We start from the raw sequence: 13,875 nt of genomic DNA on the forward strand, positions 1-13,875 counted from the left end.
CCTGTTTTCTCATCTCCATCACTCCACACACACCCCACTCCTCCAGCTCCATGGCTGTTTTCTCAATCACTCCTCCCCTGTGGAGAGCAGGGAGTCTGAGGTCAGGGCAAGGGACAGAGCTGTCAATTTAGCCAAATTAAACACCTCAGCAGAAGAGCCTACCACCACTCCTCCCTCTCTCTTTCTCTCGAACACACACACAAACGCTGAGCAATAAACCAGTAACAAAAACAGTCTGTATTTGCTGGCAACATTAGAGGACTTTTTGAAAACGTACACTGTACAGCACTTACCTAAATAATTAGGGACCAAAATAATTGCCAATGAGAGGCTGTACTTTAAACCAGAGACTGGAAATGTTACATTTGGCTGTCAGGAAACCATAACGCTAAGATTTTCCTCTTCACTTCAGACATAATATTAGGAGAGGAGCACGTCCTAACACAGCAGGCTGACTTCTGGACAGCACCTCTCCCCACACAGCGGGCCACGTGCACCAATCAGCTCAGAGCCAACAAAGAAAGGAGTGCTAACCTGCTGTTTGCACTTTGACCTCACTCATTAAACAGCGCTCATTAAGAAATACAGAAGCCGGCCTTCATCAGGTTTGACCCTCCTGACCCCTGGTCTGGCTCCGCTCCTTCCACCTGGCAGAAACCCCCTTCTGTCACGGACAATCAGCAGCTGCTCACGCTAACATTAAACACTGGAGTAGATGAAAAGCACGGTGTGTGTCATGTGACTCCACCTATCAACACCCCCCCCCCCCCCCAGCAGTGTGTTCAAAACGAGGGGCAGGTCATTGTCAAAAAGAAAATGGACTCAAGTAGGGATAAGGGCAAAAGCCACCCCAACACTCAACATTTACCTCAAGAAAACAATCTGCCCATGTCGAAACACACGTGCACTTACACACACCCTTCATTCACTGCACAACATGCAGTTCAGAGCACTGCCCCACATGAACGCCCTACCACACACACTAGAGCCTGCCTACCAAACACCTGACAGCATTATTTCAGCAACACCCACACAGGCCAGCGAGAGACGGCAGCGATCCACCATGTCTGCGGACCGGCGTGTCCTACCTGTCCTGGGACTGCTCCTCGAACATCCTCTCTTTGCCCTCCTTGAAGAGACGGATGGCCCTTTTCGACTTCTTCATCAAGCTGTCGATGTAGACTTTGAAGTAGTCGTTCTCGCTGAGCTGTGCCAGCTTCTGGTTCTCCTCGTATTTGCACAGGATCATCCTCAGGTGCTGGTAGGTGTCCGGCAGGATGTCCAGGATGTACGGCGGGCTGTTCTTCAACTGCAGCCTGGGGCTCTGACACAGCCTCACCTACACGGGACGCCCAGTTCCACTTCAGACACTGTATTCAAACCTTATGGCATGTTGTTGTTTTTAACTTCAGTCCGACCTTGTTAAATTCTTCACTCCTCACACTTGTATTTCAGGACAACAACGAGATTACATGTCGAGACATTACGTGCAACCAAGTTTACAGTGCAATGTAAAAGGTCTAAGCGTGTCAGTAGGTCTGCTCAAGATATCTCACAGTAACGCAGAAGTAAACTTGAGTTTTACTTATCCAATTGGGTTAAAATCAATTATTCTTTTATCGAGAGCCTGATAGCTTGTCCGAAACCTCTTTAGGAGAATAAACTACTTCAGTTTAGCACGCAAAGGAAAGGCCATTGCGTCAGCGGGTCTCTCACCACTTTGTCCATGAGTTTCCAGGTTTTCTCCACCGTTCGCCGGTCCGCCGCCGCCTGTTTAGGGGGTCCCACCGCGTCCTGGATGGCGTCGATGATGCCCAAGATCCGCCCTTTGCGAGGGTTCTGCGGGCGTCCGCCCAGACTCCGGCCACTCAGAGCGGTTGCCATTTCCTCTGCACTACAGGGAAGACACGAAAGCTGTGTGTGTGTGTGTGTGTGTGTTCAGGTCTCGGAGAGAAAACAAGCGGACACGGGGAGGGCGAAACAAAACCGACCTCCGCGGAGAGCTCAACGTGGAAGGTCCGCGTAGAGTAGTGCAATTACACACACACACACACACACACACACACACACACACACACACACACACGCGCGCGCTAAAAGGAAGGTACTTTTTAAAAACACTTCAGCCAAGAACTAGATAAACTAGCAGGCTGGTTATCCAGCTGGCTGCAGGAGCTGCTGAACTTACCGTGTTCCTTCAATGTCACGTCAACACCGCGTCCTAATTGTTGACTATAAAGTTACATTTATAAAGTTTAACTGCGTTGAGTAAATAAAGGACTACATACTCTCCGAGTCACGATGTAGCAACCAACTCAAACATCTGCGAGAAAGGAGTTCTTATCTAAACCATGACTAGCACATTTATCTAGGGTTTTAAATCGTGCTGCTGGACCGTCCACAAACTCCACACTTACTGCGGCAAAACAGAGGGGACGTCAACGGAGAGGTCCTGAGCCGAAGGTCTCACCAACAAACCAAAAACGCAACAAAAGCAGCAAAAACAGCGCAAATACGAGCGAAACTATTACATATCTACTCCAACGTCCTTCCTATATTACACATTCTGCTGTAGCCTTTTCCAAAATAGGGTTTAAAATGTCTAAAATCCTGGGTTTTCCTGGTCGCCAAATTTGTCGTCGGCTGCTCGTTTCAAAATCTGTACGCTCTAAAAAAAAAACCCTTGGACTAGCCGTTCGGGCTGCGTGCCCGCGCCCGCGCCCCCGTGCCCGCGCGCCCGCCCCGCGCCGAAACGGCAGGGAGGAGCCGAAACGGCAGCTCGCGATAGCGGGCCAGCTTCTGAACATGATGGAGCTCCCCTCTCACCAATCACAACCGAGAATTAAAGTGTTTACCTAATATTCGGCTGGGGATAAAAAAAAACGGGCGAAACATTTTGTAGGTTGTTCCTTTCATTAATATGCAAATGGATATCGCCAAATCTAAGCGTGCTCGCTTTCCAGTGGAAATAAATGGTAGTGTTTACTTGACTGGATGCAACGTGGGAGACGAGCTGATCTGAGTCAGATACACAACGGATAAAATCAATCTATGAATATTCTGTTAGAGAATCTGTTATCCGCATGTTCTGCTCTGTATCATTTAAATGTCTTGCAAATGTAATTGTTTGAATACGTGGGAACAAAGTTGTGCAACGGCTAATCTTTTCCGTGTGTACACCGACAAACCACTGGTTTTATTTTTTTCCCTAAAATACTAGTGTGTGCATAACCCCTGCGCTGTTCAGTAATTTGATAAATTGAGAAGTCCATTATCAGCTTCATAATTGCACGCGGGAGGGTGTGAGTCACGGGCTGTAAAGTCCACTTCTGCAAAAACTAAGCAGGAAGTAACTATATAAGCTTCACAGGCTAATAAACCACCGTCAGCATCTTAAGGTTTGTTTATCGAGCTCCTTATGCGTGCTGCGCGTGCCAAATGTGCCTCGTGTACACAAACAGTGTTTACAACTGTAGGCCTATATAACTCTAGCAAAGATCACCAAACTGCTAACGCAAAAATATATGGCAGTGCTATATACTGAAATGGCCACAACAAAAATTTCAATCAAAGCATACACTAATTTACAGAATACCTTATAAAGTTCATCTCTCTCTGACTGAGGTTGGCGGAAGTTTCAATATGGTGCACAGTCCCACTGTACAGCTAGAAACCATGAGAGAGAAAGAAAGATCACTGACTCATCCAAATGAGAGCCATGTTGAGAACAATCACGGCTTTTAAAGATCTGAAATATTAAAAAAAAACATTATTTTTAACTCCGCTGTGCATCTGTTTCATTTCCGGTCTTGTCTTTATTCTGGACCTCAGAGGAGAGTCTTTGAAACCAGAGGATGCGTTGCCCCAAAAGCATGTTCATGTCATATTTCAGCCCTTTTGCTCAAATCTGCACTCAGTGGAAGACTCTGAAACCTGAGCCTGGCCCCACGCGCTCAGTGCTGTCACGATGTCGGCAGCAGGAACTGGAGCCCCGCGGGCGTCACCCGATACACTGGCACTCTTATTAAAAGTGGCCCTCTTCTCAGGCTCAGATGCCCTCACACTCAGCCGCACCGACAGACCGCACGCCCAGGGGCCCCCATGTGCATGTCTTTTATCAAGGAAAGAATAGAGGCCAAAGAGAAAGGGAAGGTGAAGGCGTGAATTTTGGCTTGCTTTTGTTCACTGTTGCACAGAAAGTCCTTTATAATAAGTTGTGTTGCTGTATATAAAATATAGAGATTTATGTGTATATACATACACATTATATAGTTGAGCAGAAGAATGAATACAATTTAGAAAGTTCTATGGATCATCAGAGCACATCTAAAAGCATAGAAATAAAATACTAGGTATATTATATATGTAAAAGAAATAAAATAGAGGTCAGAAATGGCAGAGGTGAGACACAACTGTGTGTCTGTGGTCCCGTACTGTTCTTTGAAACCTCGGATTATCGGCTGAGCGTGTCTTTGCCATGAGAGCCCTTCGTCTGTCATCACCTGTGTAATCAGACAGAAGGAGCAGAGAGAGGGGAGAAGAGGGAGCTCCTGTCTGGCTTCGCTTGTGCCTCGTCTTTTAGGTAAACTGCTGTGTTCCGGTAAGTGAGCAAGGCATCTGCCAGCACCGAGAGACGCTAACTCCACTAACTCCATCCGCCTCTTAGTGAGCAAACCGCATCGTTTCACAGCCCTTATGCAAACAAGCATTACTGCTGTCCGTTCAGACTGTGGTGTTTAGAAACATCTGAGATCAGTGGAGGGCAGTTTGCTCACATTTTTACAACCAATCCTTTCCATCTTACGTGGGGTATTTGTGCAGGCCTTGGTTGTACCGTGACGTTCAGAATCACAGGTGATTTAAGTGAGTAACACAGTACTGCAGTGACTAAGACAGAGTGTTTAAGAGGAGCTAACAGGAAGTTTGTGGTCCTTCAGCTGGCTTTGGGAAACACTCTAATCACAGAGTATGCAAATAATGAGGACAGAGACCCTCCAGAGCACAAGAAATTCTTCTTAGAGAGGATGTAAAGCTTTTCAGTGTCAGTCTAGCACAGCTGTAAATATTACCAATCTGACTTAGAAGGTCTGCTGCTACCACAAGAGTCCGTGAGTTGCTTTTGGTTACCGAGCTCATGGGTTATGATGATTCAACAGCTGTAATTGTGCGTGTTTTCTGGTAATACATGAATTCGCACATGCTAGTGTTCAGCAGTTTCCTTACAAACGGCCACATGCAGCAAATATTGCTGTTCTCATTCTTAGAGAGGAACCTGATTCTAATTAACCCCTTTCCCTCCATATGTCCACACTGAGAACTCTGTTTGCTCACGCATGCACTTATAACTGTATACCTTTCATGTTAATCTCGGTGTAGTTGCTAAATAAGTCACAACAGTTACCGAATGATGCATCTTAAGACTAATCACTATATAATAGTCATGCGATTTAAGAGGTAAATAGGTAGCAAAAAACTTACTTTAAAATTCTAAAATGTACCTGTTACCTGTTACTCTCCAAAAGAGTAAAGATATTGCAAAGAATTTACATATACTCAATCTAAGTCAAACAATTGAGGAAATGCTGTGAGTTGAACACTTTGCCTTAATTTCTGTTTAGTGATTTAGTAGTTTTGCTTTCAGTAATTCTGTAAAATTGTGATTTATATTCAGGCCTCTTGATATACAGACACACCTTGACTTCATCCACATCTCATTGATTATTGATTAGAACTTTTTGTTGTCTGTGTGTCCTGCAGTCCACCATCTAGCTGCATCTGCATTTTTATTTTTTCACCATGGAGTTTCAGCAATATTGTAGTTCCAATCGCTCCCACACCATGGCAGACATGAATGTGTGGCTACTCCAGAGTAAACAGAGACCCAGCAAACAAACACAAATATCCGGCCATACAGCCTACACATTTTTTTTGGGGGGGGGGTGGTGGAAGCTGACCGCTACCCTGCCGCATTCAGAACGACAATAGCGTTTCCTAGGGCTACAGTCTGTGGTCATGTCGAAATGGCTTCTCCTTTGAGTCACTCTCATGATGTAAAGCATAGAGTGTAATGGATACAGCCTTTAATGTTAAGACAGTGGTCTGGTCAGAGCTGCACCAAATCATCTTTTTCTTGAATTTATCCCTCTCATTCCCTCATGCTGCCTTTGCCTGCTCTGACTCTGCATCACGTTTCCAGAGCGACGGCCATGGCAACCAGGCTATATAAAGAGTTCTGAGAGCATGTGGTGCTCTGATAAGGCACTAGAGTTTAGGAGAGGAAACTGCTGAAGAGGAGAAACAATCCAGTCAAGCAGAAAACTCCCCAACAGTTAATCTGAGCTGCAGCTGGTTTTAGGGTGAGTTCACACACACACACACACACACACACACACACACACACACACACACACACACACACACAAGCATGCACAGACACACACATCCTTGGTGTCACACACACACACACACACATGCACAGACACACACACACGCACACACACACACACACACACACACACACAGACTATGGTGCTGAGGCCCCATTGGTTTCTCACAGCATGCAGTCATCCACCTTCACTCAGTGTTCTTTAAGCATTTGTTTGTAATCTGCGGGGAATAAAAATATCCACAGTGAATCAGTTTTGTGTGACCAGCAAAGAAGCTGACCTGGTGAAAATGCTCCAATCAAATCAGCACATCCATCATCCAGAGAGACTGGCCTGGCATTCCAAAGGAGTGGTGGCACTTCTACCAGTGCCCCAGGGCCAGCTCCCTAAGACAGGCCACATGAACATGCTCTTACATTGGCCCTTTTTCAGAGCCCTCCGACATTGCAGAGATAAGAACAGAGACTCTTTGAAACTTTTCATCATCAGAGGAGTAATCTTTGGTTAATCAGATCCAAACTGTGGTGACTGGAGGACATATCATGAATCTTTTATTTGTAACTTGCAGTGAGTGTCGAGCTGTTCTAACAAATGGTTAACCCTCCTTCTCATAAGTGTTCATAAGATGTAAAAACACTTTTTGATACTTTTGTATTATTAGTTAATACCTGAAACTTAACTACCTCAAATGGTCTTATGTAGATCTTATGTCTAGAGTAATCCTACGCATTTTCGCACCTTTTTTAAAACAGAGGATTTTTGTTGTGTTTTCTCTTTAAAAATTAAAACAGAAATATTTAAAAATGATCTAGGCTCGTTTTGATTAACCCTTTGTTTTCTTAGAAGAGTTGCATCAGCCCGTCTCCCAATGCCAATGGCCAAAACGACTCTGTGGCTTTCGGCGTTATGAGCCACGTACACTCTCCTCCTCCCGTCCACACGCTGGCTTTCCCTCCCGTTCCACCGGCTCGGAGAGCGAGAGGAAATGGGGCTGACGTTGTGAGGATGTGTAGGCTGCGGACTCTTACATCACTGGTCCCATATTTGTCCCGCTGTGTGTTCCGAACCAGAACGCCACGGAGCAGCCAGAGGAATGCGAGCGCTCAGGAAGCGTCGCACGCGCAGAGGAGGAGGGAACGTCGCGCGCTTCGGCGGCCTTAAAAGGAAGCAACGCTTTATTCCAAAATTCCCAAACACGAGCTCTCTTCTCGGTTGCTCTGTTGTGAAATATGACACTTCCGTGACTCCACGGACGTGCTATAAGTAAATCTGAACACCAATCTAGCGAGATTCTGATGCGGCTGGATTAACTAAAGAGTTTTCGCAGTTTTGTGCTGGGATTCTGTGGATAAAACTGGATTTCAGGGTTCTTCAAGATTTTTTTGTTGAATGTTGATTTGGCAATAAAGGTTTTGCTGTAGGCTACACGAATCTGTAAACGTTAGGTTTAAAGATAAAAGCTGCTTAATTAAAATAGTTTATTTTAGAAATACAAAGACGTGACTTTAAAGTATGTTAAAGTAAAGACGTGACAATATGAGAGAAGAGTAAATGAACAGTGCGACTCCTCAGATAGACACATGCATGACAGTTAGAGATGAATAAGATAAACGAATTTAAATAAATTTGAATAAATTACAAGGACACCCAGTGCGAATCTTAAGGGGTCATTGGCTACGTCATGATACTGTTGGATTAAATTCCCAGAACAAGCTTTGAATTAAAGTCAGCCTGGGCCTCAAGTTCAAGTAACACTCTCCACCCACACCAGGGCTTCTGTCTTTACTTGTCCTTTATGGGGAATAGCTGATTTAGAAAAGCTGTATAAAGAATGAGTGACGAGCCAGAGGTGATTAAACTTTAAAGGGTTTCTGTCCCCCTCTCCCTCTCTCTCCCTCTCTCTCGCTCTCTCGCTCTTTGAACCTGCCACTGATTGTGTGGTAGGATGGTGTCATGAGCAGAATGTTCTTTCCCAGAGTGAAACTCCCTGAGGTTGTTCACTGAGTATGTTTTACTCTGTCATGTAAAAGACACCAAGTTCTTCCATTAGATTTGTAGTTTTCAGGCCATTCGTGCCGTTATAAGAATATATTTTGGGTTTTAAACCCGGTCTTTGAAAGCCAAGACTCACACAGAGACCATACTTGTTAAGCGAGTGGTAGGACTGGTGTGGGTGTTTAATTCTTCATTCTTGTTTGAGTCGTGCCTGAATGAAATGCAGAAGCATGCTCTGTGAAGAACAAGAAAAAGAAAGATCGAAATGGGAGGCACAAAAAGCCAGTTTTGTGCTGTCTGATAGCGTTAGTTCATTTATGCTCCAAACGTTGTGAGAGGTGTCCGTTGTGTATCTGCCCTGTGGCTCCAGTGTCGGGCTGAGGGGAACGTGGAGGACGAAACAGCGAAACAATGGAGCGTGTCTCACCGCAGCCTCCGCGGAAACCGTCGCTATGCCCGCACCGAATCACACAGGGTGGCAGGCATGTGCAGGCCGCGTCCGCGCAGCTACAGCCGCAGTGCTCAGCCGGTACGAGAAATCCACCAGATCTGCACAAATGCAGTTGAACAGCAACGTGTACTGTTTGCACACTTCTCAAGCTCTGTGCAGGCCGGGGTACGACGTGCACCACACGTTGGGTCGTGTGGCCTAAAGGTGACAGGGGATGGGCCTCGGTCCAGACATCGGAGTCAGAGATGAAACTTTATATCTGGTAAAATGTCAATCACTGACGATAGAAACATGAAACGAATGAAACAATATACGAAATATAACATTTAGAAATAAAATCAAATCTGCTAAAGCAGCATAGAGCTTTATGATTGTGAGGTCTGCTATTTTTGCATGCTGAGACTTTCTGTTATCAGTTGTCTTTTCCTCTAGTTTATGTCTTGGGGCCAGGGGGCGGGAGGTGTTACTGAAGTAAGCCTATCAGCATTAGCTTGTGTGTTTTTTCTGCATTTCTGTAAAGCATGAAGAATCAGTGGGTTGGCTGTGTTTTTAGGTTCTGAGAAGAGACATTTCTTCACGCCTGTCAGGTCACCTTAACTCTCCCTCTCTCTCTCCACCTACACTCAACCACACAAGTTCTTCACAAAACTTTCTAAGAGCAGCCAAATCTCTCCTCATTTCTTTAGCTCAGAAACTGTGTGTGCGACAGAAACTCTACAGGTCTCTAATCATGTCTGCACTGTGCACACACCCACACCCACACACACAACAGACACCAACAGTCACCAGTATCACCTCGTGACACATTAGACAGAGTGTAATATTTGGCTACGTGAGTGACACTGAATAAGAACCAGCGGGAAAGGAAGAGTCAGTCCTGGCAGGCTGTGGTGGAACACAGGCCGACTGTGGGTTTGCCTGGTGGATCAACTTGATTTCAAGTCTCAGCTGCTTGAATTCACCTGAATGGTTGACTTAAAACAGCAGCCTCGAGTCATCTGACCTGCCTTTGATTAATTGGCCTGTGTGGCTTTACAGGAAGTGCAACCATCAAGGCTGAATGGAGGGATGTGGGCCTAACTAAGAATAATGGTTTTATTTTAAAGTCCACCCACTGGGGGACATAGGGATTATTTCAGGAATCTTGTAGGTATGTATAATGCTGGAGTTTGTATTGTGTTTTTATATTATATTTTTCTGTTTTATATTATTTTATTATAATGTGTATTGTGCTCTGTTCATTTGCAGCACTGAACAAAACCCTGAGCTACAGAAATGTCCTGCTATGGCCGACGCTCACCGTCACACACAAACACTCCCTGATACACACACAGACACCCTCGACACACACACAGACACCCCCGACACACATTCAAACACCTTGACACACACAAACACCCTGACACACACAAACACTCCCTGACACACACAAACACTCCCTGACACACACACAGACACCCCCGACACACATTCAAACACCCTGACACACACAAACACTCCCTGACACATAAACAGACACCCCCAACACACATCCAAACACCCTGACACACACAAACACTCCCTGACACACACACACACACCCAACACACATCCAAACACACATGCATAAAAACACACACACAACCTCCCCCTGCACATGCACAAACACCTCCTGACACATAAACACCCTGACACACACAAACACCCCTGACACACATGCAAACATCCCTTGACACACACACAAACACACACTTCCAACAAAATTACAGATATAAACCCTAAATTAAAATACCTAATGATAATAACGAAAACTAGATCTTTGTTTATCTGTGAAAAAGGCACAATTCCATATCACTAAACTGTGAGCCTCATTTATTTAGACCATAAAATTATGTGAATATGCTGTTTTGGTATTGCAATCAATCATTGGTTACTGACCTCTGCCACAGTCAATATCTGGCTTGTGTATTCATTTCACCTCAGCAAAACATTTTTGCATGAGTCAACTGCTTTAGTAAATCATACTGCATGTCAAGAGGGAAGCATTATGAATTTAGCCTAGCTAACATCCTTCAGTCTCCATCTAAAATGAATTCAATCTGGCGTCACATAGTCAGAGCTGGTAGCTGTCACCGGTACACACACTTCAGACTGGCACGGTAAACCTAGAACATATTGGGGAAAAAAAACCAAAACTGCAAATGGAATGAACGACAAGACATCTGCCCCAAGACATAAGCATATATTGTTTGGCCTTGTGGTGAAACCACACTCGTCACCGTGTACCTGTAAAAGACCCGTGGTCGTGTTTAACGTGTGCGTAGTTGACGGGTTACGTAAACCTGTTCCCACTTTCGCGCCAGCGTTCTGTGCGCGTGCAGCGGAACGATCTATTCTGATGACGTGTAAATGCTTATCCTAACGGAAAATGCCCGCGTGCAGCGGTTTAACGACATAATCCGCGGTGTTGCCACAGATCACCCGCTCCCCGTCTCCTCCGAGCCCGCGACTCGAGAGCTCGTCTGTGCTGTACGATTCAGCTTAATCACCGGAGCAAAAACGAAACTTTTACTCATACCCGGAAACCGAGCTCCGTATGACTTAATGTACAAGCTCTGCTTTCACAATGCAATAAAAAAAGAATTCAATAATCATAATTATTAATAAACAATAATTCAAATATCAAAAAGTTACTTTGAAATAGTTAAGCAAATGTGAGATTTTACAATAAATGTGAAGGGGATGGACAGCGTGAAACAGCAGAAGGCTTGGTCAGTTACATTATATCGATCTTTCAAAATGGAGATCCGGGTCCACCCTAGAACCTACAACTGCTAATGAAGCAATCGAAGAGTCTAGTATGAGCAATTATATTGTGTAATGTTTTCAAGAGATCATGTTCATCACATTTAAAAGCCATGTCTCCAAAAAAAAAAGTGGTATCGAGAAGCTAATAAGGGTTTGCTGTAGTCACGTTGTGGTCCAGAGACAACCAGATCATATCAAATTATTTGTGGTTCCGAAGTGAACCTTTTAAAGCATTCCCGAACCCCTTGGGCCCTTGTCCGTGCGACCCGAGGAGGGGGAGGAGGGGGCTGCCTGACTAATGGTGACTCATCAGATTTCCAGAGGTTACATTTTTCTAGCAGGCATTTATGCTGAGTAGCCAAAGACTCATATGCAGCCAAGCTGAAAGTACACCCACCTGCCCGCAGAGAGAGTTAGACCCCTCCATCACTGCTGTGTGAGTCTAATTCCACACACACACACACACACACACACACACACACACACACACACGAGCACACACACACAGAGCACACAAACATATGTATGAACACACACGGATGCATGCACACTCACACACATGCACACCAAATAAAAGAAACACACCAAAGTGCAGGTTTACAGCAGATGACCCCTGACCCCGTATGAAGATGAAAGACAAAGCAAGTAATAATAATAAAGTGTGGGACACACACACACACACACACACACAAGTGGGGGGGGGGGGGGGGGGGGTTCACAAATACTACAACCCCTTGACAATGATCAGATATCACTGCACTCTCTCTCTCTCTCTCTCTCTCTCTCTCTCTCTCTCTCTCTGTCTCTCTCTCGTCCTGATTCTATCTTTTACTCTTTACTCTATCTTTTATGCTTTGTCACTCTTAAAGAAAGCTGGTTCTATATTACTGTGAAACGTATTACACATGGAAGCAGTCTGTGAAATTAACGTAAAGCTAGTGACATACGTATGAATGCGTGTATGTGGGAAAAAAAAATCGTTTTCACTTTTACAACATTGCCCCCTGTAGGACACAAGGGTATTGCCGTATAAAAAAGACTGAATTTTGTGCTTGAAAATGACAAATGAGCTCACTTAGAAGTTAATATGATATTCTCTTTCAGTCACAATTCAGTAGTTAGATTATATCATTAGTTTGAAAAGTCTAACATATTGGAACATTATGCAATTAGTGAATGAAAATTATTCAAATGTAATGGGTTATTAATCGCCTGAACACTCAAGTGAAACCTTATGGGAAAATGTCCCCCTTCAGATAGAACTTTCTCTCTGTCTCTGTCTCTATCTCTCTCTCTGTCTGTCTATATCTCTGTGTCTGTCTCTATCCCTCTCTCTGTCTGTCTGTCTATATCTCTGTCTCTATCTCTCTCTCTGTCTGTCTGTCTATATCTCTGTCTCTATCTCTCTCTCTGTCTGTATATATCTCTGTGTCTGTCTATATCTCTCTGTCTCTCCCACACTCTCTCTGTCTCTCTCAATTCAGATCAGCCTCAGTGGCATTTAGCAGAACTATCATCACTGCATCCCCATAAGAGCTCACATTAAGAGACTGAATAAGGGTCAGTTCCAATTTCAGAAACATTTATTTTTGACATAATCAAAGATCACGAGCAAGAATAAACATTTTGAAATGGATCAAGGACACGATGTTGTTTCATGTTCTTATTGCGTATGCCTGTGTTATGGTGGATGGGTGTGTCACTCACAGTCCCTCATTCACTCCCCATTTTTATGAAGTATTTTCCACACAGAAGTTTTAATTTTTTCTAAGCACAGCTCTGTCAGAAAAGCGCGGTTCTCTCCGGGCCCCCTCCTCATCACTGCCCCAGGAAGTGCCTCTTTTGAAGTGCTCCTTGCTGCGACTGTGACAGAAGGTTCTGATGGGAAACAGACCTTCTGGTGCTGCCTGCTAGGCTCTTCAGGCCCACGGTCCCGTCTGAGGGTCGCTGGGCTCTGGAGGCCCCGTGTCTGCTTTAACTCTCCTCAGCTGGGCGCGCATGTGTGTGTCTACACATCCCATGTCGCTTTCTCTATTACCCCGTAGCCCGAGCAGAACATGAAAGAGAATGGTAGAATTTCAAGTACCAGATCTGTTTCTCCATCTTTTCCTAGGCTGCAGAGGGGTTTTATGTGAGATATTGTGTGTGTGTGTGTGTGTGTGTGTGTGTGTGTGTGTGTCTGTCTGTTTGGGTGAGTGTGTTTAAGAGCTATGAGTAACCAGGGCAGATACTACAAGGGTCACAGGATGTATATGA

General features: G+C 44.8%; 1 protein-coding gene across 1 annotated transcript in view; it reads right to left on the reverse strand.

The window, feature by feature from the left end:
• Nucleotides 1-2,688, reverse strand: part of cblb (Cbl proto-oncogene B, E3 ubiquitin protein ligase) — a 53,514-nt gene extending 50,826 nt beyond the window's left edge. The window contains exons 1-3 of the mRNA XM_077020021.1: nt 2,418-2,688; nt 1,717-1,894; nt 1,089-1,339 (exon numbers count right to left, since the gene is read on the reverse strand). Of these exons, the coding sequence (XP_076876136.1) occupies nt 1,089-1,339; nt 1,717-1,884 (419 nt within the window). The 5' untranslated portion in view covers nt 1,885-1,894; nt 2,418-2,688. The remainder of the gene's footprint in view (nt 1-1,088; nt 1,340-1,716; nt 1,895-2,417) is intronic.
• Nucleotides 2,689-13,875: the final 11,187 nt, after the last annotated feature.

The sequence above is a fragment of the Brachyhypopomus gauderio genome, chromosome 10 (assembly GCF_052324685.1).
Source record: "Brachyhypopomus gauderio isolate BG-103 chromosome 10, BGAUD_0.2, whole genome shotgun sequence".
NCBI classification, from domain to species: domain Eukaryota; kingdom Metazoa; phylum Chordata; class Actinopteri; order Gymnotiformes; family Hypopomidae; genus Brachyhypopomus; species Brachyhypopomus gauderio.